The sequence below is a fragment of the Mobula birostris genome, chromosome 26 (assembly GCF_030028105.1).
Source record: "Mobula birostris isolate sMobBir1 chromosome 26, sMobBir1.hap1, whole genome shotgun sequence".
NCBI lineage: Eukaryota > Metazoa > Chordata > Chondrichthyes > Myliobatiformes > Myliobatidae > Mobula > Mobula birostris.
Genome location: NC_092395.1, coordinates 51,879,612 through 51,905,760, shown reverse-complemented (window position 1 = coordinate 51,905,760; position 26,149 = coordinate 51,879,612). Strand labels below are relative to the sequence as shown.

At 43.7% G+C, this 26,149-nt stretch overlaps 1 protein-coding gene across 3 annotated transcripts in view; it reads left to right on the top strand.

The window, feature by feature from the left end:
- Positions 1-26,149, top strand: part of LOC140188412 (cystinosin-like) — a 93,028-nt gene that overhangs the window by 3,946 nt on the left and 62,933 nt on the right. For 2 of the 3 annotated variants that reach the window (XM_072244659.1, XM_072244660.1), the window contains exons 2-4: positions 10-88; positions 9,239-9,317; positions 25,846-25,930. In XM_072244659.1, coding sequence (XP_072100760.1) covers positions 25-88; positions 9,239-9,317; positions 25,846-25,930 — 228 coding nt within the window. In that variant the 5' untranslated portion in view covers positions 10-24. Of the gene's footprint in view, positions 1-9; positions 89-9,238; positions 9,318-25,845; positions 25,931-26,149 lie in introns of those variants that run through there. The other variant, XM_072244662.1, reaches the window with a different exon arrangement.

Genomic DNA, 26,149 nt, shown 5'->3' with positions numbered 1-26,149 from the left:
TCTATCTAGGTTTAAATCTGAAGGATGAAACTCCAATTAATGCTGTTGATTCTCCTCTACTATTTATTCCGACTCGAAGTACAGTGCCGTGAGTATCCAGCGTAGAATCAACTCATTTGAACCAATTAGTTTTTAGTGGTGACATAAAATACTGCAGATGTAGGAATCTGGAGCAACTAACAATTTTCTGGAGGAACTCAACAGGTCAGGCAGCTTTTGTAGGGGAAAATGGACAGTTAATATTTCAGGCCAACATCCTTCATGTGGACTGAAAGAGCAATGGAAAGATACCCAGTATAAAGAGCTGATGGGGTAGAGCTGAGAAGCAGTAGCTGGATCTGGGTTAGTATCGGTTGATTGGCAGATAGATTGAGGTGGGGGAAGAAAAAGATGGAAAGAGTGACAGTGGCTGGGAGGTGATAGATGGAGGCAAAGGAGGGCTGCAGGTGATCAACTGATAAAAATGGAAGCTGGAGCTTAGAAACAAATAATGGTGGTGGCTGAGCAGATGGGAACCAGGCAGGGAGATGACCCACTGGGAGCGGTATGTGGGTGATAGGCAGACGAATGTGGGAGGAGAAAGAAACTGGATGACAAAAGTCTTGGTGTGGGGTGTGTAGAATGTGTGTATGCAGAGCTGGGTGGATGAGAAGGATAGAGAAAGGAACCATTTTGGATGGATTACCTGAAATCAGGAAATTCAGTGTTCATTCTTTTGGATTGTGGACTGCCTGGGGGAATAAGAGGGGCTGTTCCTGTAGTTTGCATTTGGCCTCATTCTGGCAGTGGAGGAGGCCCAAGATGGACAGATAGGAATGGGAAGGAGAGTTGAAATGGCTAGCAATCGGGGTAATCAGCATAGTGGACAGAGAGCAGATGCTCAGAAAAGTGGTTGCCTGGTGTGCAACTGATCTCATCATCATACAGAGGACCACATTGTGAAAACTAATTGAAATAGACAGTGTTGACAGAGGTGCATGTGAACCTCTGTCTAACCTGATGAGGGGTGTTTAGGTCCCTGGATGGTGGAAAGGACGAAGTGCAAAGACCGCTATTGTATCTGTGATTTCAGGGGAATGTACATGGTGGGGAGTGAATCAAAGAGACACAGCAAAGCTTTTCTGGACTTAGGAGCCTTCCCAGCTATTGAGTAAAACCATGGCTGTTCCTCTGCTTCAATCCCACTTTCTGATATTTCTATCCCACAATATCCTCACTATCCAAAAATATGACTTTGCCTTGCATGTGCACTGCTCAGCAAACTTATAGTCCTCTAGAGGTACAGAATTCCAAAATTTCTCCCAACCCCTATCTAAAGTCCTTACTTTGAGTCTCCAGTTAGAGAAAATAACATCATCGTATCTACCTTGTCAATCCTTCTGTGAATCATTTAGGCATCAGTGAGATTACTAATTCTTCTAAAATCCAAATGAGAGAAGCCATCCAATATTCTCCAGCCAAACAGACCAATCTTTTTGCATCCTCTACTGGTGTGCCTCCAAGGTTTTTCTTAGAGGTGCAAACCCATATGTTCAGTCTTCAGGATTGCTGTAACCTCTCATAATAGCTCTGTTTTTCTTTGCAATTTCTTCACTGGTGACATGGCCCTTGAATGGAGACTAGAGCTGTGGGCAGGCAGAGTTGGTTTTGGTAAATTGATGAGTTTAAAATTATTGTCATATGTGCTGAGATACAGTAAAAAAAAACTTACCTTGTATGCCAATCATACAAATCATTATAGCAGAGCACTGAGGTAGCACAAAGGAAAACAATAACAGTACAGAATAAAGTGTTAGAGAAAGTGTAGTGCAGGCAGATAATAATCTGCCACACATTAATTTAGCTTCCCCTTAACGAATGTTTGCTATTTGCCTGAATGGATTTCTGTGGTAGTGACTTCCACATTCTAATCATATTCTGGGTGGAAAAAAAAAATCCAGTGAGTTATTTTAGTTTTGATTACAAGTGGCCTCTTTTATACCCAGTCTTGAAATTGCTTAGAACTTGTCCATTTCTGACAGATCAGTACCTTTAATTTTAAATATATTAATCAGTGCTTGGATCCTAACCTGTCACTATAAAAGTTTGCTCTGATATTGTGAGTATAGCGGAAGTGTAAAGAGTCTGTATGGGGATGTGGGCAAATTGAGTGAGTGGGTAAGAGCAAGGCCTGGCTTTCCTTGCCTGGTCTGCCTTAAATGTCCCACAGGAAAGTTGAAGGCTCCTAACTGCTGTCTGAATATTTAGTAGAAAAGGGCAAATGTTCAAGTGACACCTCGTAATCACCTGCAGACAGACAGTGAACGCTGGCCCAACCAGTGACACTCAGATTCCCATAAATTAATACATTTATTAAAATCAAGTGTTTATACTGAACCTGCAGTATTTTAAGTCAAGTTAACAGTGATGATTGAAATGGTTTATTAATCAAGAGTAATGAGGGAAATCCAGTGGACTTATTCTGAACCAACAAGAATTCAAGCATACTTAAAAAAAAATATAGAAAAACAGACAAATACAAAATAGTATTGCTGAAAGTTATAACCATATAACAATTACAGCACGGAAACGGGCCATCTTGGCCCTTCTAGTCCGTGTCGAACTCTTACTCTCACCTAGTCCCACTGACCTGCACTCAGCCCATAACCCTCTATTCCTTTCCTGTCCATATATCTATCTAATTTAACTTTAAACGACAACATCGTACCTGCGTCAACCACTTCTGCTGGAAGCTCGTTCCACATAGCCATCGCCCTCTGAGTAAAGAAGTTACCCCTCATGTTGCCCCTGAACTTTTGTCCTTTAACTCTCAACTCATGTCCTCTTGTTTGAATCTTCCCCACTCTCAATGGAAAAAGCCTATCCACGTCAACTCTATCAATCCCCCTCATAATTTTAAACACCTCTATCAAGTCCCCCCTCAACCTTCTACGCTCCAAAGAATAAACACCTAACTTGTTTAACCTTTCTCTGTAAGTTAGGAGATGAAACCCAGGTAACACTTTAGTAAACCTCCTCTGTACTCTTTCAATTTTATTGACATCTTTCCTATAATTCGGTGACCAGAACTGTACACAATACTCCAAATTTGGCCTTACCAATGCCTTATACAATTTCAACATTACATCCCAACTCCTATACTCAATGCTCTGATTTATAAAGGCCAGCATACCAAAAGCTTTTTTCACCACCCTATCCACATGAGATTCCACCTTCAGGGAACTATGCACCATTATTCCCAGATCCCTCTGTTCTACAGCATTCTTCAATGCCCTACCATTTACCATGTATGTCCTATTTTGATTAGTCCTACCAAAACGTAGCACCTCACATTTTTCAGCGTTAAACTCCATCTGCCATCTTTCAGCCCGCTCTTCTAACTGGCCTAAATCTCTCTGCAAGCTTTGAAAACCTACTTCATTATCCACAACGTCACCTATCTTAGTATCATCTGCATACTTACTAATCCAATTTACCACCCCATCATCCACATCATTAATATATATTACAAACAACATTGGACCCAGTACAGATCCCTGAGGCACACCGCTACATACCATCCTCCAATCTGACACACAGTTATCCACCACTACTCTCTGGTGTCTCCCATCTAGCCACTGCTGAATCCATTTTACTACTTCCATATTAATGCCTAACGATTGAACCTTCCTAACTAACCTTCCGTGTGGAACCTTGTCAAAGGCCTTACTGAAGTCCATATAGACAACATCCACTGCTTTACCCTCGTCAACTTTCTTAGTAACCTCATCAAAAAATTCAATAAGATTTGTCAAACGTGACCTTCCACGCACAAATCCATGTTGACTGTTCCTAATCAGACCCTGTCTATCCAGATAATTATATATATCATCTCTAAGAATACTTTCCATCAATTTGCCCACCACTGACGTCATACTCACAGGCTGATAATTGCCAGGTTTACTCTTAGAACCCTTCTTAAACAATGGAACCACATGAGCAATACGCCAATCCTCCGGCACCATCCCCGTTTCTAATGACATTTGAAATATTTCTGTCAGAGCCCCTGCTATTTCTACACTAACTTCCTTCAAGGTCCTAGGGAATATCTTGTCTGGACCCGGAGACTTATCCACTTTTATATTCCTGAAAAGCACCAGTACTTCCTCTTCTTTAATTGTCATACTTTCTATAACTACCCTTCTTGTTTCCTTTACCTTACACAATTCAATATCCTTCTCCTTAGTGAATACCGAAGCAAAGAAATTGTTCAAAATCTCCTCCATCTCTTTTGGCTCCGCACATAGCCGTCCAGTCTGATTCTCTAAGGGACCAATTTTATCCCTCACTATCCTTTTGCCACTAACGTAACTGTAGAAACACTTTGGATTTATTTTCAAGCAACACACATCAAAGTTGCTAGTGAACGCAGCAGGCCAGGCAGCATCTCTAGGAAGAGGTACAGTAGACGTTTCGGGGCGAGACCCTTCGCCTGGCCTGCTGCGTTCACCAGCAACTTTGATGTGTGTTGCTTGAATTTCCAGCATCTGCAGATTTCCTTGTGTTTGAAGATTTATTTTCACCTTACTTGCCAAAACAGCCTCGTATTTTCTTTTAACTTTAATTTCTTTCTTAAGATTCTTTTTACATTCTTTATATTCCTCAAGCACCTCATTAACTCCAAGCTGCTTATATTTAATGAAGATCCCTCTCTTTTTCCGAACGAAGTTTCCAATATCTCTTGAAAACCATGGCTCTCTCAAACTTTTAACCTTTCCTTTCAACCTAACAGGAACATAAATATTCTGAACCCTCAAAATTTCACCTTTAAATGACCTCCATTTCTCTGTTACATCCTTCCCATAAAACAAATTGTCCCAATCCACTCCTTCTAAATCCTTACGCATCTCCTCAAAGTTAGCCCTTCTCCAATCAAAAATCTCAATCCTAGGTCTAGTCCTATCCTTCTCCATAATTACACTGAAACTACTGGTATTGTGATCACTGGACCCGAAGTGCTCCCCAACACGTGCCTCCGTCACCTGGCCTGTCTCATTCCCTAACAGGAGATCCAGCACTGCCCCTTCTCTAGTTGGTACCTCTATGTATTACTCCAAAAAACTATTCTGCACACATTTGACAAACTCCAAACCATCCAGCCCTTTTACAGAATGGGCTTTCCATTCTATGTTTGGAAAATTAAAATCTCCCACAATCACAACCTTGTGCTTACTACAAATATCTGCTATCTCCTTACAAATTTGCTCCTCCAGTTCTCGGTTCCCATTAGGTGGTCTATGATACACCCCTATAAGCGTCACAACACCTTTCCTATTCCTCAATTCCACCCAAATAGCCTCCCTAGACGAGTCCAATAATCTATCCTGCCAGAGCACCGCTGTTATATATTCTCTGACAAGCAATGTAACACCTCCCCCTCTTGCCCCTCCTATCCTATCCCACCTGAAGCAGCAAAATCCTGGAATATTTAGTTGCCAATCACACCCCTCCTGCAACCATGTTTCACTAATAGCTACAACATCATATTTTCAGGTATCAATCCATGCTCTAAGCTCATCCACCTTTCTTACAATGCTCCTAGCTTTAAAATAGATGCATTTAAGAAACTTTCCACCTCCCACTCTTTGTTTATCCTTAATGGAGCAAACAACTTTGTTACCTTTTTCTTCCTTTTCCCCTACATCAACCTCCCCTCTCCTAGTCTCCTTAATTTGATTCCCTCTCCCCAACCATTCTAGTTTAAAGTCACCTCAGTAGGCCTCGCAAATCTCCCTGCGAGGATATTGTTCCCCTTAGGATCCAAGTGCAACCCGTCCCCTTTGTACAGGTCATGCCTGCGCCAATAGTGGTCCCAATGATCCAAGAACCCGAATCCCTGCCCCCTGCTCCAATCTGTCAGCCACGCATTAATCCTACATCTCATCGCATTCCTACTCTCACTGTCGAGTAGCACAGGCAGTAATCCTGAGATTACTACCTTTGCGGTCCTTTTTCTCAACTCCATTCCTAACTCCCTGTATTCTTCTTTCAGGACCTCTCCCCTTTTCCAACCTATATCATTGGTACCTATATGTACCACGACCTCTGGCTCCTATCCCTCCCACTTCAGGATCTCTTGGAAGCGATCAGAAACATCCTGGACCCTGGCACCAGGGAGGCAAACTACCATCCAGGTCTCCCGACTTCATCCACAGAATCGCCTAACCGACCCCCTAACTATTGAGTCCCCTATTACTACTGCCCTCCTCTTCCTTTTCCTACCCTTCTTAGCTACAGGGCCGGACTCTGTGCTGGAGGCACGGCCATTGTTGCTTCCCCCAGGTATGCTGTCTACCCCAACAGTACTCAAACAGGAGTACTTATTGTCAAGGGGCACAGCCACAGCTACAGGGGTACTCTCTATTACCTGATTCTTCCTATTCCCCCTCCTAACCTTGACCCACTTGTCTTCCTGCCTTGGCCCTGGTGTGACTACCTGCCTGCAACTCCTCTCTATCAACTCCTCACTCTCCCTGACAAGACGAAGGTCATCGAGCTGCAGCTCCAGTTTCCTAACACGGTCTCTTGGGAGCTGCATCTCAATGCACCTGATGCAGATGTGGACATCCGGGGGGCTGGGAGACTCCACATCCTCCCACATCCAGCACTGGGAATAACAAGCTGCCCTCACACTCATACTTCCCCCTCTCTTCAAATAACAGGGAAAAAAAAATGAAAAACCAAACCCTCTTCGCCTCGCCCGTTTCTGCCTAAGCCCGTTGAGCCAAAGCCCTTAAGCCTTCACTCTGTTCCCGGCTCACTACGATGCCCACTGTATAAGGCTGTGTTCCTTTTAAATCTTCCTGGCTTCACTCCCTGATGTCACGCGCCTGCGCAGTCCTGCCTCTCTCAACACTGATGAATAAAACCGAAAAATTCAAAAAAGGCTTCCTTCACACTCCCGCTCCGAAATTCTCAGTCTTCCTTCTCTGAATTAAACCCGAATCAGGATTTGTGTCCTTTTAAATCTTCCTCGCTTCAATCCTGAAACTTATATTTGGAACAGTGCTCATTAACCAAAAATATTTATTTTCCTTTCCATTTCTCCTACCTAACCTAGTGAGTATTTGAGAGGTGCTTTACAGGAGCATTAAGCAAGCCCAAACCCACAGTCAATCCCGCACTCACTCATTTTGGCCAGACATTCGCATTTGCATGGCCATATTGCAACCATTACAAAGTGCCTTTACTATTTCCAGAAGTCTCTAATGATCAGAGACATTTATAAATAAGTAAAAATGTTTGCATGGCCTTGATGGGACCCGAGTTTATATCTCCAAATCATCAGTCCTGGCCTCTGAATAATGAACACCGAACTACTGATTACACCCAAGATCCGAACTACTATCACCACAACTTTCCTCCCCAAACCATTTACCATTCTGCCACTATTCACTAATTAATCTACTTTCCATTATATTTCTTAGCTTACATTGCCATTTATATCTTCTCTCTGTTACTTTTGGTTTTGCCGTACCTTACTGGCCTTTCATAGAAACATAGAAAACCTACAGCACAATACAGGCCCTTCGGCCCAGAAAGTTGTGCCGAACATGTCCCTACCTTAGAAATTACTATGCTTATCTGTAGCCCTCTATTTTTCTAAGCTCCATGTACCTATCCAAAAGTCTCTTAAAAGACCCTATCATATCCGCTTCCACCACAGTTGCCGGCAGCCCATTCCACGCACTCACCACTCTGAATAAAAAACTTACCCCTGACATCTCCTCTGTACCTACTCCCCAGCTCCTTAAACCTGTGTCCTCTTGTAGCAACCATTTCAGGCCTGGGAAAAAGCCTCTGACTATCCACACGATCAATGCCTCTCATCATCTTATACATCCCTACTTTCTGCATACTTGCTCTCTTAATAGGGAGCATATCTGCTACATAACTGAGTCATGTCCTCCAATTTCACTCTTCAAGCCTTCTCCCAGCATTCCCTATCCTTGCATCAAAGAGTTTGTGGATCTTTTCCTCTCTGCCAAACATTCCCAACTACTCTTAGCATCCTCCACCCCACCCTATTGGCCTATACTTGCAGCTGATTTCACTCATGTATCCTACTTCAATCTCTCTCCAGTCCTCAGAAATCCAATCCACCTCTGTTCAAAGCCTGTTTATTGCCTGAGGTTCAGACTTTAACCAGCTCCCTAATTTGTTTCAATGGATCTATCTTTGATCTCCATTCCTTCCTGAATTACTATCACTCTGTGAAGTGATTCACAAGCACAATCCTGTACAGTCTAGCCTTTTTGTTTGTTTAGCTATAAGTTGACATAATCATAGTTTCCACATTTGAACATAAATGGAGATCTTAATTTTATACCCTACTACAGTGTTTTCTTAACTGGATCACATTCTTGGGCTGAAGCAAACCATGTCCTATCGTGAGATTCAAACCATATACTATATACCCCTGAAACATTGTGTCTCACTGACATTCATTGACCATGTCACTGCTCTGCAGTGAATCAAAATTCCTTGCCATTACATCCCTCACTTTCTCCATTACCTGTGTAATCTTGCAGCAACTTCGTAAACTGTTACTCTTTTTGAGCCAACCCCACCAGCCATTAACTCTGACCATTTCTTTCTTAAAACTCTTCTTTTTCTTTTTAAATACCTTTATTGATATTATATAAATTACATGAATACAAATACACAACTCATAAGGATACAAGTAAATAATACGAATTACATTACATTTAAATCACAGTAATATGATCACAGTATCCCATATTCCAAATCAATCATGTATAAAAAAAACTCTTGAGCCTATTTCTTTTACCAGGTCCTTTGATCCCTTTAATTGATTATGATTCAGAGTTGAGATAAATGAAATAGTCAGGCCACTTGGCTATCTTAAACCCGTTCTTCATATTGTTAACTTTTTATTTCTCAAATCAATTTCCTCAATCTCTACCAATCCACTAGATTGCTGTCATTGTTCCCTGGGACATTTTGACTTGCTGATTCCAGGAATGTAGCTCCTTTATCAAAAGCATCAGGTTATGGCGAGTTAACCTGACGCAGTGACTGAGCTCGGATTTTCTGATATGTGTGGCACATCAACCCACAGGATTCATTTGGATGATTTCAAATTGTTCTAGTTGAGGTTCACTCCCATGCACTTATTTTATGCCTTTATTATTGTGATTGCATCCTGATTCTTATTGCTGTCTCTGTCTGTAAACAGAAACTACCATGAAGCTTAAGACACCTGAAAGTGTTGATTTAGAAGTTGGTAGTCTTCGAAACATCAGTGTTACTCCAAGGTGGGTGTTGTTTGATTTAATCCTTAGACAAGCAGAATACCAGCTTGGTAATTAGTTGCATAAGTCTTGATGCATGGGGAGGTTATTACAATTCAGAAAAAATGTACAAATGCAGTCAGTCTTCAGTTCTTAAGGCAATCCCAATATTCAGGGAATTGTGAATCATCTGTACCTTAACCCAATAAAATTACACTATAGGAGGAGTGCCATAGCACTGGAAAGACTGCAGATGAGGTGGTGCCTTGATTGGTGCACTTAAGTTCTGGGGAGAGTCATAGGGTCTTACAGTATGGAAACAGGCCATTTGGCCTGCCAACCCCACACCAACCAGTGGACTTCTATTCACGTTAATCCCATCTCCCAGCACTTGATTCATAGCCTTGTGTCCAGATGTTTGAAGTGCTTGTCTAGATACTTCTCAAATGCTGTCAGTGACTCTGCTTCCACCATTCACTCAAGCAGTGTGTTCCTGTTACTCCCTCAGGTTCTTTCTGAATTCCTTACTCTACCCTACCCTAAATATACGTTCCCTACTTTCACTCCCACTTGAATAACTTTCCTGCAGGCTGCTCATCTGACTCTTCAAATTTTTATGCAGATCAATTTTGCCCCTCTTAACCTTCTCCACTCCAGAGAAATCACAACCCCTTAAATCTTAAGATAGCTGTGGATACGGATAAGTATGGACCCTACAGGAAATCTTAAACTGGGGGAAGTCAAATTATGGGAAAATTGGACAGCAGCTAGGTAGAGTGAATTGGGGACAGATATATTTGGGCAATCCACATCTGTCAGTAACCCTGTCAATCTTCACATCATCTGCAAAATTGCTGATCATGCCACCAGCATTTGCATCCAAATCATTTAGTAACAGCAAATATCCAACTGTCACTAGTCATGGACATCTAATCAAAAAAAAACATAGCCCTCTACCGTCACCCAGTGTCTCCTGTTGCCAAGCCAATGTTGGATCCAATGTGCCATCTGGCCCTAGATTCTATTGGCTCTAATCTTTTGGATTCATCTTGTGGGACCTTGTTGAAGGCTTTACTGAAGTCTGTGTAAACCACATCTATTGTACCATACTACCTATTCAAATAATACAATCGTATTGGTCAGACAAGATTTGTCTTTGACAAAACCAAGCTTGAGATCTCTGATTGGTCCCTGCTCTGTCCCTCAGAATGTTGTTGAATAAGTTCTCGACTTCTGATGTTAGACCCATGGGTCTGTAATTACAGACTTCTTGGAAAAAAAACTACATTTGCTCTCCTCAAGTCATCTGGTATCTCAGTTATGGCTGGTGAAGATTTAAGAATCTCTCCCTATCTACAGCATTCCCTTACTTTGCCTCCCACAGCAGCCTGGTATTAATCAGAATCAGTTTACTGTCACTGACATACGATATGTCATGTATTTTGTTATTTTGCAGCAACTGTACAGTGCAATAGATAAAAAATACTAAGTTACAATAAGAAATATTTTAAAAATAAGTAGTGCAAAAAGAGAACAAAAAGTGAGTTAGTGCTCATGGGTTCATGGTCTGTTCAGAAATCTGATAGCGGAGAGCAAGAAGCTTTTCTAAAATTTTGAGTGTGTCTTCAGGCTCCTGTAGCTCCTGTCTGATGGTAGGGTCCTTAAAGATTCCCACTTTCTTGAGGCATTGCCTATTGAAGATGCAGTCGATGGTGGGAGGCTAAAGCCCATGACGAGTGCCTAAGTTTATAATGCTCTGCAGATTTTTCCAAACCTGTACATTGGTACCTGCATACCAGACAGTGATGCAACCTATATAAAATTTACATATATAAAATTTTTCTAGAGTCTTTGGTGACATACCACATCTTCTCAAAGACTTAATGAAATATAAGTCACTAGCTTGTCTTCTCTTTAGTTGCATCAAATGTTGGGCCCAGGATAGATCTTAAGAGATATTGACACCCAGGAACTTGAAACTACTCACCCATTGATGAGAACTGGTATGTGTTCTCCCGACTTCCCCCTCCTGAAATCCACAATCAGTTCTTTGGTCTTACTGATGTTGAATGCAAAGTTGTTGTTGTGACGCCACTCCACTAGCCAATCTGTCTCACTCCTGTACACCTCCTTGTCACCACGTGAGATTCTGCCAACAACAATTGTGTCATCGGCAAATTTATAGATGGTGCTTAAGCCACACAGTCACAAGTATAGTGCGAGTAGAACGGTGGGCTAAACACACATCCTTAAGGTGCTCCTGTGTTGATTGTCAGGAGGAGATATAATTTCTGCTACTGATTCACTGTGGCCTCCTGATGAGGAAGTGCAAAGGATCCGGTTGCAGAGGCCTGTTTTGAGACTTGTTGACTGGTACTGAGGGGATGATAGGACACTGAGCTGTAATCAATAAACAGCAGCCTGATGTACGTATTGCTGTTGTCCAGATGGCCCAAGGCTGAGTGAAGAGATCTATTGTGGCAGTGGGCAAATTGCAGTAGATCCAGGTGTTTTATAGAACACAATGTTGTGCTGACCACATAACCTACTCTAGAAACTGCCTAGAATTTCCTTACCACATAGCCCTCTATTTTTTTAAGCTCTATGTACCTATCTAAGAGTCTCTTAAAAGACCCTATTGTATCTGCCTCCACCACTGTCACTGGCAGTGCACTCTACGCACCCACCACTCTCTGTGTGAAAAACTTACCTCTGACATCCCCTTGTACCTACTTCTAAGCACCTTAAAACTGTGCCCCCTCGTGTTAGCCATTTGCAACTCCCAATCCTCTGATAATTTTCCCGTCCCTATTGATGATGCAAAGATCATCGCCAAAGGCTCAGCAATCTCCTCCCTTGCCATGCCCCATAGTAGCCTGGGGTATATCTTGTCCAGACCCAGCAACTTATCTAACTTAATACTTTTAAGCCCTGGGAAAAAGCCCCTGGCTATCCACATGATCAATGCCTCTCATCATCTTGTACGCCTCTATTGGATCACCTTTCATCCTCCATTGCTCCACGGAGAAAAGGACGATTTCACTCAACCTATTCTCATAAGGCATGCTCTCCAATTCAGGCAATATCCTTGTAAATCTCCTCTGCACCCTTTCTATAGTATCCACATCTTTCCTGTAGTGAGGTGACCGGAACTGAACACAGTACTCAAAGTGGGGTCTAACTAAGGTCTTATACAGCTGTAACATTTCATCACGGCTCTTGAACTCAATCCCATACCTGATGAAGGCCAACACACCATATGCCTCCTTAACAACATTGTCAACCTGTGTAGCAGCTTTGAGTGTCCTATGGACAAGGACCATAAGGTCTCGCTGATCCTCCACACTGCCAAGAGTGTTACCATTAATATTATAATCTGTCTTCAAATATGACCTACCAAAATGAGCCACTTCACAGTTATCTGGGTTGAACATCTGCCACTTCTTAGCCCAGTTCTGCATCCTATCGATAACCTGCTGTAACTTCTGACAACCCGCCAAACTATCCACAACACCTCCAACCTTTGTGTCATCAGCAAACTTACTAACTCACCCTTCTACTTCCTCATCCAGGTCATTTATAAAAATCACAATGAGGAGAGCTCCCAGAACAGATCCCTGAGGCACACCACTGGTCATCGACCTCCATGCAGAATATGGCCTGTCTACAACCACTCTTTGCCTTCTGTGGGCAAGCCAGTTCTGGATCCACAAAGCAAGGTCTCCTTGGATCCCATGCCTCCTTATTTGCTGAATGAGCCTTGCATGGGGAACCTTATCAAATGCCTTACTGAAATCCATATACACTACATCCACTGCTCTACCTTCATCAATGTGTTTTGTTACATACTCAAAGAATTCAATCAGGCTCATAAGGCAAGACCTGCCCTTGACAATGCAATGCTGACTATCCCCAATCAGATTATGCTTCTCCAAATGCTCATAAATCCTGCCTCTCAGGATCTTCTCCAACAACTTGCCCACCACTGAAGTCAGACTCACTGGTCTATAATTTCCTGGGCTATCTCTATTCCCTTTCTTGAACAAGGGAACAGCATTTGCAACCCTCCAATCCTCCAGAACCTCTCCCATCCCTATTGATGTTGCAAAGATCATTGCCAGAGGCTCAGCAATCTCCTCCCTCACCTCCCACAGTAGCCTGGGGTATATCTCATCCGGACCCAGAGACTTATCCAACTTGATGCTTTCCAAAACCTTCAGCACAACCTCTTTCTTAAAGTCTATATACGCAAGCATTTCAGTCTGCTGTAAGTCATCCCCACAATTGTCAAGGTCCTTTTCCCTGATGAATACTGAAGCAAAGTATTCATTAAGTACCTCCGCCACCTCTTCCATGCACACATTTCCACTATCGCACCTGATTGGTCCTATTCTCACTTGGCTCATCCTCTTGTTCTTCACGGACTTGTAGAATGCCCTGGGGTTTCCCTTAATCCTGCTTGCCAAGGCCTTCTCATGACCCCATCTAGCTCTCCTAATTTCATTCTCGAGCTCCTTTCTGTCAACCTTGTAATTTTCTAGAGCTCTAACAGTACCTAGTTTCTTGAACCTTTCAAAAGCTTTTCCTTTCTTAATTAGAATTTCTGCATCATTTGTACACCATGGTTCTTTTACCGTACCATCCTTTCCCTGCCTCAATGGAACATACCTATGCAGAATGCCATGCCAATGTTCCTTGAACATTTCCCACATTTCTGCCATGCATTTCCCTATGAACATCTGCTCTCAATTTATGTTCCCAAGTTTCTGCCTAACAGCATCATATCTCCCCCTATCATAATTAATGTTTTCCCAAATTGTCTGCTGCTATCCCTGTCTAGCGCTGTGGTAAAGGAAATAGAGTTATGATCACTGCCTCTAAAATGCCCTCCTACCGAGAGATCTGACACCTGACCAGGTTCATTTCCCAATACCAGATCAAGTACAACCTCTCCTCTAGTTGGCTTATCTACATATTGTTTCAGGAAACTTTCCTGAATACACCTAACAAACTCCACCCCATCCAAATCCCTTGCTCTAAGGAGACGCCAGTCAATATTAGGAAAGTTTAAATCACCCATCACAACAACCCTATTATTATTGCACCGTTCCAGAATCTGCCTCCCTATTTGTTCCTTGATGTCTCTGTTACTATTGGGGAGACTATAATTAAACTCCCAGTGGAGTTATTGTCCCCTTCCTGTTTCTGATTTCCACCCACAATGACTCAGTAGACAATCCCTTCTTGACTTCCTCCTTTTCTGCAGCTCTGATACTATCCCTGATTAGCAATGCCACACCCCCACCTCTTTTGGCTCCCTCCCTGTCCTTTTTGAAACATTTAAAACCTAGCACACTCATCAGTCATTCCTGCCCGAGACATCCAAGTCTCTGTAATGACAACATCGTAGTCCCGTGTACTGAACCACGCTCTAAGTTCATCCACCTTGTTTATGATACTCCTGGTATTAAAATAGACACATCTCAAACCACCTGGCTGAGTGCATCTTTGCTCTATCATCTGCCTATCCTTCTTCACAAGCTCCCTACAAGACGTCTCTACTTGTGCGCTGACCGCTCCGTCCTCTGCCTCTTCATTTCGATTCCCACCCCTGCAAATCTAGTTTAAACCCTTCCCAATAGCATTGGCAAGCTTCCCTTCTAGGATGTTGGGCTCTCTCCAGTTCAGGTGCAACCCGGCCCACTTGTACAGATCACCCCATCCCCAGAAAAGGTTCCAACGATCCAAGAATTTAAAACCCTGCCCCCTGCACCATATCCTCATCCACTTATTCATCTGTGCTATCTTCCTGTTCTGACTTTCCCTAGTTCTTTGCACTGGGAGTATCTGGAGATTACCACCTTGGAGGTCCCCCTAACTGTCGAGTCCCCTATGCCTGACTTCACCCTAACCTTCTGAGGCTCAGAGCTAACCACAGTGCTATTGGTGTGGCTGCTGCTGCCTTGCCCAGATAGGTCATCCCCCTCAGCAGTATCCAAAGGGGTATACCTGTTGCTGAGGAGAATGGCCACAGGGAGTCCTGCACTGACTTACTGTTGAAGATAACGGGTGATGAGGAATGTGTGCCATCTAATTAGGATGGTAAAACTGAGAGCAGGTTTCTCTGGTGAGAGACACTAAGGTGGGCCTTGAGACTTTTGTTCGGTGCGAGATGAAGAGAACTGGGAAGTGTGTTACGACTCGGTGGGAGATTTGTTTGTTTGAGGTGGATTGCGAGCGACATTCGGAAGGTGGTGTGTGCTCAGTAACCCAAACAGGCTGAAAGCAGAGCAGACCGCTCTTACAGAACTGATAAATGAAATACATACAGCATAACAGTAAAGATGTGAACTAAGACATTACACTCCCCCGCCCCAACCAAAATAGTTATGTCCTCTTGATTTTGAAGTAATTTGTCATTCCGTCATTAATAACACCATTAGTAATTATGGGCCCCAGCGCGTGAGTGACTGAGACATTCAACAAGTCCAACTTGTGTACATTTGACTGTTAAATTAAAATGGGCCCTTTTTTTTTGTTTTCCTTTACTAACCCTTAAGATTCATAAATATAAATATATTCATAAATATTTTGTGGCACTAATTTGTAACAGGGTAGCACATTACACAGCATCCACACTAACAGGAGTTTGGTGGAACCGGAGAGTGTCTTCCCTAGACTTGCACAACCGAGAAAACCAGGGGGCTTCCACCTGGAATTGCTTTTTTGCTCTTCAGAGAGCCTTCCGTAGATCATGCCTGGACTTCTTGTAGAGTACCGGATCACCGGTCTTGAACACCACAGACCCAGCCCTCAGCAGACTGTGAATCTCCTGATCTTTCAATTCTTCTGGTTTGGGTATGCCCCATACGTTCTCAAAGGCACACACTCATTCACATAGTTCTTCATGAAGTTGGTAACAACTCATTCAGATCTGACAATGCATCCCAGAATATGGTCCAATCCACCGGTTCAAAGTGGTCTTATAAGTGGTCCTCCATCTCCCTTTGCAGCCTGTATGCCAGGAGTAGGAACACAGCCAGGTGATCAATCTTGACAAAGTGCATGGGTAGGATGGAACAGTAAGCATTCTTAATGGTCTTGTAACAATGGTCCAGTGTATTACCTCCTCTGGTTCAACAGGTGACGTGCTGGTGGTAGTTGGTCTGGGACTTCCTCAAGTTGGCCTGTTGGAAATCCCCCACAGTGATTGGGAAGCCATCAGTATGTGCTAACTGATGATTGATAATCACGGTCTTCAGTTACTGCTTGATGTTGTCCGGGTGGAATATAACTACAGCCAAGATGATGGTGGAAAACTCCCTCGGCAGATAAAATAGATGACATTTAACCACCAGATTTTTCAAGTTGGGGGATTAGGATTGAGATAAAACCACTGCATCTGTGCACATTGGTGAGTTATTTGTGAAGTAAACACCATCAACTCTGCCTTTATCTGATACCATTGCCCAGTCCATGTGGTGGAAGTTTGAAGCACACTGGCTGAAGCACTGGGTCTGGAGTGCCGGGGTAAGCCGTACACATTACAGCACAGAAACAGGCCTTTTGGCCCTCCTTGGCTGTGCCAAACCATTTTTCTGCCTCGTCCCACTGACCTGCACCTGGACCATATCCCTCCAGACACCTCTCATCCATGTACTTGTCCAAGTTTTTCTGAAATGTTAAAAGTGAGCCCACATTTACCACTTCATCTGGCAGCTCATTCCACATTCCCACCACTCTCTGTGTGAAGAAGCCCCCGCTAATGTTCCCTTTAAACTTTTCCCCCTTCCCCTTTAACCCACGTACTCTCATTTTTTTTCTCCCTTAGCCCCAGTGGAAAAAGCCTGCTTACATTCACTCTATCTATACCCATCATAATTTTATATACCTCTATCAAATCTCCCCTCATTCTTCTACACTCCAGGGAATAAAGTCCTAACCTATTCAACCTTTTTCTGTAACTCAATTTCTCAAGTCCTGGCAACATCCTTGTAACCCTTAACAGGAGGAATTCTGCAGATGCTGCAAATTCAAGCAACACACATCAAAGTTGCTGGTGAACACAGCAGGTCAGGCAGCATCTCTAGGAAGAGGCACAGTTGACATTTCAGGCCGAGACCCAAAGTGCTCCCCAACACATACCTCCGTAACCTACCCTGTCTCATTTCCTAACAGGAGATCCAACACTGCCCCTTCGCTAGTTGGTACCTCTATGTATTGCTCCAAAAAACTATCTTGCACACATTTGACAAACTCCAAACCATCCAGCCCTTTTACAGATTGATTGATTGATTGATATTTATTTATAAATCAATACTTTGATTTATAAAGGCCAATGTACCAAAAGCTCTCTTTATGACCCTATCTACCTGTGATGCCACTTTTAGGGAATTTTGTATCTGTATTCCCAGATCTCTCTGTTCCACTGCACTCCTCAGTGCCCTACCATTTACTTTGTATGTTCTACCTTGGTTTGTCCTTCCAGAGTGCAATACCTCACACTTGTCTGTATTAAACTCCATCTGCCATTTTTCAGCCTATTTTCCCAGCTAGTCCAAACCCCTCTGCAAGCTTTGAAAAACTTCCTCTCTGTCCACTACACCTCCAATTTTTGTATCATCAGCAAGTTTGCTGATCCAGTTTACCACATTATCATACAGATCATTGATAGAGATGACAAATAACAATGGACCCAGCACTGATCCCTGTGGCACACCACTAGTCACAGGCCTCCACTCAGAGAAGCAATCCTCCACTACCACTCTCTGGCTTCTTCCATTGAGCCAATGTCCAATCCAATTTACTACCTCTCCATGTACAAACATTTGTATACCCAGTGGTTGTATCTTCCTAACTAACCTCTGATGCGGGACCTTGTCAAAGGCCTTACTGAAGTCCATGTAGACAATATCCACTGCCTTCCCTTCATCCACTTTCCTGGTAACCTCCTTGAAAAACTCTAATAGATTTGTTAAACATGACCAACCATGCACAAAACCATGTTGACTCTACCTGATAAGTCCCTGTCTATCCAAATACTTGTAGATCCTATCTCTTAGTACTCCTTCCAGTAATTTACCTACTACCGATGTCAAACTTACCGGCCTATAATTTCCCGGATTACTTTTCGATCCTTTTTTAAACAATGGAACAACATGAGCTATCCTCCAATCCTCCGGCACCTCACCCATAGTTACTGACATTTTAAGTATATCTGCCAGGGCCCCTGCAATTTCAACACCAGTCTCCTTCAAGGTCCGAGGGAATACCCTGTCAGGTCCTGGGGATTTATCTACTCTGATTTGCCTCAAGGTAGCAAGCACCTCCTCCTCTTTAACCTGTGTAGGTTCCATGACCTCACTACTTGTTTGCCGTATTTCCATAGACTCCATGACAGTTTCCTTAGTAAATACAGATGCTAAAAACCCATTTAAAATCTCCCCCATTTCTTTTGGTTCCATACATAGCCGACCACTCTGATCTTCAAGAGGACCAATTTTATCCCTTACTATCCTTTTGCTCTTAATACACCTGTAGAAGCTCTTTGGATTATCCTTCACCTTGACTGCCAAAGCAACCTCATGTCTTTTAGCCCTCCTGATTTCTTTCTTTAACTATTTTTTGCACTTTTTGTAGTCCTCAAGCACCTTATTTGCTCCCTGTTTCCTATACATGTCATACATCTCTCTCTCCTTCTTTATCAGAGTTCCAATATCCCTTGAAAAGCAAGGTTCCTTATTCTTATTCACTTTGCCTTTAACCCTGACAGGAACATACAAACTCTGCACTCTCAAAATTTCTCCTTTGAAGGCCTCCCCCTTACCAATTATGTCCTTGCCAGAAAACAACCTGTCCCAATCCATGCTTTTTAGATCCTTTCTCATTTCTTCAAATTTGGCTTTTTTTCAGTTTAGAACCTCAACCCAAGGATCAGATCTATCTTTATCCATGATCAAGTTGAAACTAATGGTGTTATGATCACTGGAACCAAAGTGTTCCCCTACACACACTTCCGTCACCTGTCCTAACTCGTTTCCTAATAGGATATCTAATATTGCATCCTCTCTAGTTGGTACCTCTATATATTGATTTAGAAAACTTTCCTGAATACATTTTACAAACTCTAACTCGTCTAGACCTTTAACAGTATGGGAGTCCCAATGAATATGTGGAAAATTAAAATCCCCTACTGTCACAGCTTTATGTTTCCTGCAGTTGTCTGCTATCTCTCTGCAGATTTGCTTCTCCAATTCTCGCTGTCTATTGGGTGGTCTATAATACAACCCCATTAATGTGGTCATACCTTTCCTGTTTCTCAGCTTCACCCCTATGGCCTCGGTAGACAAGCCCTCTAATCTGTCCTGCCTGAGCACTGCTGTAATATTTTCCCTGACTAGCAATGCCACCCGCCCCCCCCCACCCTTCATTCCTCTGCCTCTATCACGTCTGAAACATCGGAACTCTGGAACATTAAGCTGCCAGTCCTGCCCCTCCTGCAGCCAAGTTTCACTAATGGCTATAATGTCATAATTCCATGTGTCAATCCACGCCCTCAGCTCGTCAGCCTTCTCCACAATACTCCTTACATTGAAATAGACACACCTCAGAAGATTATTACCACCACACACAACCCTTCTATTTGTGACTTTGCATGAACTTTTAACATCATTTATTTTCACCCCGGCTCCGCTATCTGCTCTGACACTCTGGTTCCCATCCCCCTGCAAGGATATTGGTCCCCTTATAGTTCAGGTGTAACCTGTCTCTCTTGTACAGGTCCCACCTGCCCCAGAAGAGGTCCTGAAATTTGAAACCCTGCCCCCACCCCAGTTCCTCAGCCACGTGTTCAACCGCCAGAGCATCCTATTCTTACCCTCACTGACATATGGTACAGGTAGCAATCCTGAGATTACCATCCTCGAGGTCCTGCTTTTTTAACTTCCTACCAAGCTCTCTATACTCTCTCTTCAGGACCTCCTCACTCTTTCTTCCTACGTCATTGGTACCGATGTGTACCATGACATCTGTCTGATCACCCTCCCACTTCAGAATGCTGTGCACGCAATCAGAGACATCCCTGACCCTGGCACCCGAGAGGCAACAAACCATCTGGGGGTCTCTGTCACGACCACAGAACCTCAAACTATCGAGTCCCCTATCACTACTGCTCTCCTCTTCTTCTACCCTCCCTTCTGCACTGCAGAACCAGATTCAGTGCCAGAGATCTGGCTGCTGCAGTTTATCCCAGGTAAGTCATCCCCCCCAACAGTATCCAAATCGGTATCTTTATTGTTGATGGGAATGGCCACAGGGGAACCCTGCTCTGCCTACCCTTTCCCCTTCCTTGCCTGACTGTAACCCAATTACCTGTGCGCTGCTTCTTTGGCGTAACTACCTCCCTGAAACTACTATCTATAAACACCTCATTCTCCTGAATGATCCGGAGGTCATCCAGTTCCCTAATGCGGTTTGTTAGGAGCTGCAGCTGGATGTACTTCTTGCTGGTGTTGTTGTCAGGGACACCGGAGGTCTCCCTGACTTCCCACATCCCGCAAGAGGAGCATTCCAACATCCTGCCTGGCATTCTCTCTACTCTAAACAAACAAAACAAAAACTTACCAGAACCTACCCTCGCCTCTGCCTATTCATGCCAAAGCCTGTTGAGCCAAAGCCATCCCACACTGCTCCCTCTCACTCCGCTGCCCGCTGTATATGATGGTCTGTTTTGTAAACCTTTGGTGCTCTGCGTCATGTGCCTGCGCAGTCTAGCCTCTTTTCCCTGAGCAGCGTAAAAAAAAAAGACTTCTCTCCGAGATTCTTTACTCCTTCACTCTCAGCCTCTTGCTCCGATTAAAAAAAAACATAAAAAATGCTGGTGAACGCAGCAGGCCAGGCAGCATCTATAGGAAGCGGTACAGTCGACGTTTCAGGCTGAGACCCTTCATCAGGACTAACTGAAAGAAGAGCTAGTAAGAGATTTGAAAGTGGGTGGGGGGGAATCTGAAATGATAGGAGAAGACAGGAGGGGGAGGGATGGAGCTGAGAGATGGAAAGTTGATCCCTTCCTACATATGTTCGTGACACTTCTCATGCTCTGAATTTTTTCGATGATTTTAAGTTCCCTGGCCCCCACCGCTTTATTTTCACCATGGATGTCCAGTCCCTATATACTTCTATCCCCCACGAGGAAGGTCTCAAAGCTCTCCGCTTCTTTTTGGATTCCAGACCTAACCAGTTTCCCTCTACCACCATCCTGCTCCGTCTAGCGGAATTAGTCCGTACTCTTAATAATTTCTCCTTTGGCTCCTCTCACTTCCTCCAAACTAAAGGTGTAGCCAGGGGTACCCATATGGGTCCCAGCTATGCCTGCCTTTTCGTTGGCTTTGTGGAACAATCCATATTCCAATCCTATACTGGTATCTGTCCCCCACTTTTCCTTCGCAACATCGACGACTGCAATGACGCTGTTACCTGCACACATGCTGAGCTCGTTGACTTCATTAACTTTGCCTCCAACTTCCACCCTGCCCTCAAGTTTACCTGGTCCATTTCTGACACGTCCCTTCCTTTTCTAGATCTTTCTGTCTCTATCTCTGGAGACAGCTTATCTACTGATGTCTACTATAAGCCTACGGACTCACAGATACCTGGACTATTCCTCTTCCTACCCTGTCTCTCGCAAAAATGCCATCCCCTTCTCGCAATTCCTCCGTCTCCACCGCATCTGCTCTCAGGATGAGGCTTTTCATTCCAGGACGAAGGAGATGCCTTGTTTTTTAAAGAAAGGGGTTTCCCCTCCTCTGCCATCAACTCTGCTCTCAAACGCATCTCCCCCATTTCACACACATCTGCTCTCACCCCATCCTCCCGCCACCCCACTAGGAATAGGGTTCCCCTTGTCCTCACCTACCACCCCACCAGCTTCCGGGTCTAACATATAATTCTCCGTAACTTCCGCCACTTCCAACGGGATCCCACCACAGCTTTCCCTCCCCCCTCCACTGCATCCCGCAGGAATTGCTCCCTACGTGACTCCCTTGTCCATTCGTCCCCCCCATCGCTTCCCACCAATCTCCCTCCCGGCACTTATCCTTGTGAGCGGAACAAGTGCTACACATGCCCGTACACTTCCTCCCTCACCACCATTCAGGGTCCCAGACAGTCCTTCCAGGTGAGGCGACACTTCACCTGTGACACTCACAAAACGCTGGAGGAACTCAGCAGATCGAGCAGCATCCGTGGAAAAGATCGGTCGACGTTTCGGGCCAGAACCCTTCGTTAGGACTGTAGAGGGAAGGGGCAGAGGCCCTATAAAGAAGGTGGGGGAAGGGTGGGAAGGAAAAGGCTGGTAGGATCCAGGTGAAAAACCAGTAAGGGGAAAGATAAAGGGGTGGGGGAGGGGAAGCAAGGAGGTGATAGGCAGGAAAGGTGAAGAAGGAATAGGGGAAAACACAATGGGTAGTAGAAGGAAGCAGAACCATGAGGGAGGTGATAGGCAGCTGGGGAAGGGGGCAGAGTGAAATAGGGATAGAGGAAGGGAGGGGGAGGGAATTACCGGAAGTTGGATAATTCTATTTTCATTCCAAGGGGCTGGAGACTACCTAGACAGTATATGAGATGTTGCTGCTCCACCCTGAGTTTAGCCTCATCATGGCAGTAGAGGAGGCCATGTATAGACATACCTGAATGGGAATGGGAAGCAGAGTTGAAATGGGTGGCTACTGGAAGATCCTGTCTGTTGTGGCGGACAAGTCATCCGTGAGTCAGCTGGGGTGATATACTGCGTCCGGTGCTCCCGATGCGGCCTTCTATATATTGGAGAGACCCGACGCAGGCTGGGAGACCGTTTTGCTGAACACCTACGCTCTGTCCTCCAGAGAAAGCAGGATCTCCCAGTGGCCACACATTTTAATTTCTTTTCTTTCCAGTCTTTTTATTAATTTTCAATATTATAAACATAACAATAATATTGATAAACAGAGAATAGGATTACATTATTAATAGCTAACATTTGCAAATATAAAATTGTTGGTAGTACAAGTATGTTAGATCTCCCCAACTCTAAATATAATTGAACATGGTAAAAGATAAATGGAAAAAAAACTAAAAAAAAACCCCAAACTAGAAAAGGAAAAAAAAACACACTAAATTAAGCTAACCAAAACTAGACTAAATTAAACAAAGCTAAAACAAAGTCGGGCTAACATATTACATTGGATATAATCGTTAATGTCATTAACTCCACTCCTCTATCCGTATATTTTTAGTTAGAAAAAAAAGGCTTTGAAAAGGTCAAACTGCATCATATGAAAATGTTGAATAAATAGTCTCCAAGTTTCTTCAAATTTAAGGTGGGGCGGAATCCAGAGGATGGACAAGGAGTTATAGTGAGAGGGACAGAGGGAGAAAAAAGAGAGGAAAAAAGAGTGAAGGAAGAAAAAAAAATAAATAAGGGATGGGATACGAAGGGGGGGGGCATTAATGGAAGTTAGAGAAGTCAATGTTCATGCCATCAGGTTGGAGGCTACCCAGACGGAATATAAGGTGTTGTTCCTTCAACCTAACTGTGGTTTCACCTTGACAGCAGAGGAGGCCGTGGATAGACATGTCAAAATGGGAATGGGACGTGGAAATTCTCCGTAACTTCCGCCACCTCCAACGGGATCCCACCACTAAGCACATCTTTCTCTCCCCACCTTTCTACTTTCTGCAGGGATCGCTCCCTACACAACTCCCTTGGCCATTTGTCATCCCCCGCCCCCTATCCCTTCCCACCAATCTCCCTCCTGGCACTTATCCTTGTAAGCGGAACAAGTGCTACACATGCCCGTACACTTCCTCCCTCACCACCATTCAGGGCCCCAGACAGTCCTTCCAGCTGGGGTGATATGCTGCGTCCAGTGGCTCCCGATGTGGCCTTCTATATATTGGCGAGACCTGACACAGGCTGGGAGACCATTTCGCTGAACACCTATGCTCTGTCTGCCAGAGAAAGCAGGATCTCCCAGTGGCCACACATTTTAATTCCACGTCTCATTCCCATTCTGATATGTCTATCCACGGCCTCCTCTACTATCAAGATGAAGCCACACTCAGGTTGGAGGAACAACACCTTATATTCCCTCTGGGTAGCCTCCAACCTGATGGTATGAACGTTGTCTTCTCTAACTTCCGTTAATGCCCCACCTCCCCTTCATATCCCATCCGTTATTTATTTGTTGTTATTATTTTTCTCTCTCTCTCCTTTTTCTCTCTCTGTCCCTCTCACTATACTCCTTGCCCATACTCTGGGCTTCCCCCCTCCCCCTTTCTTTCTCCCTGGCCTGCCGTCCCATGATCCTCTCATATCCCTTTTGCCAATCAACTTTCCAGCTCTTAGCTCCATCCCTTCCCCTCCTGTCTTCTCCTATCATTTTGGATTGCCCCCTCCCACTTTCAAATCTCTTACTAGCTCTTCTTTCAATTAGTCCTGACGAAGGGTCTCGGCCCAAAACGTCAACTGTACCTCTTCCTATAGATGCTGCCTGGCCTGCTGCGTTCACCAGCATTTTTTATGTGCGTTGCTTGAAATTCCAGCATCTGCAGATTTCCTCGTGTTTGCTTAAAAAAAAGCCATTGTGTTTTTGTGGAACGAAGTATGCAGCAGTCCCTGATGTCCCTCTGGTACAGCAGTTTTTGCTCTAAGGTCCTTAATTTTATTTTCCAGATACTGTACATTAGCCAGCATGATGGAAGGGAGTGGAGGCATCAGGACCCTAAGTTCAGTTTTACCTGTAGCCCAGCACATTGGCCATGTTTTCTTAAAGGGAAGCTGTACTGGATACCTGGATGTACATAAACTGCCCCTAATGTGCACCATTCTTTCTGGTTATTCCTTTGGTCATAATATTTTTATAAAACCCTTTAGATTTACCTAAATCCTGTCTGCAAGTAATTTTTGTGATCCCTCTTTGTCTTTCTAGTTTGTTTTTTAAGTGTGACTCTACACCCTTGATGGGTCCTCCTCGTGAGGGCTTGCTTTCCTTGGATGGAAGGAGGCTGAGCGGTGACTTGGCAAAAGCATATTAGATTATGAGAGTGAAAGTCAGAGCCCTTTATCCTTGGCAGGAGTATCAGAGGCATAGGTTTAAGGTTAGAGTAAGGAGACTTGAAAGGAATCTGAGTGGTAACTTTTTTTCTTACACAGAGGCAATGGTAGAATCAGATACAATTACTATGTTTAAAAGACATTTAGCCGGATAGTTATATTGGCAAGGCATAGGATACAGTCCTATAATGCAATCAATGTAGATAGTTAATATGGTTAATAGTCGATTGAAGGGCGCATTTCTGCATCATACGCTTCTATGAACTTCTCTTAACCGATATAACCAAAGACAAAATATATAATCAAAAATTATTGGATTTGTGAGACTGTTGTATACAAATTAGTTGCTGTCTTCCCTCAAAACTTTGACTGCATTTGGACATCCTAGGGTTTTGAAAGTTGCTATATAAATGCAGATAGTTACCATTATGAGCATGAAGAAATGTTCTGTTCTTTCCTCAGTGAACCTCCGCAGGAAACATTATTTATTAGGTTTAATATGACGTTCTCATCTAAACAGACCTCAATTGTTGAGCTTCCAGAAAATGTAAGTAATGACAGAATCTTCTGCTTAATGTTACATTTAGTTGGATGTTTGTTTGCTTGGGAGATTTCTATGAGGCGGAAATCATGAGCGTGGCTCATTGGACACATAAAATAACTGGCCTCTCCTGGCAACACAGATAACAGTAGACTATTTCATTGACTGTCAACAAGAAACAAGTTGCATTTTTATCAGAAAATATTGATTTTGCCTTGTACTGCC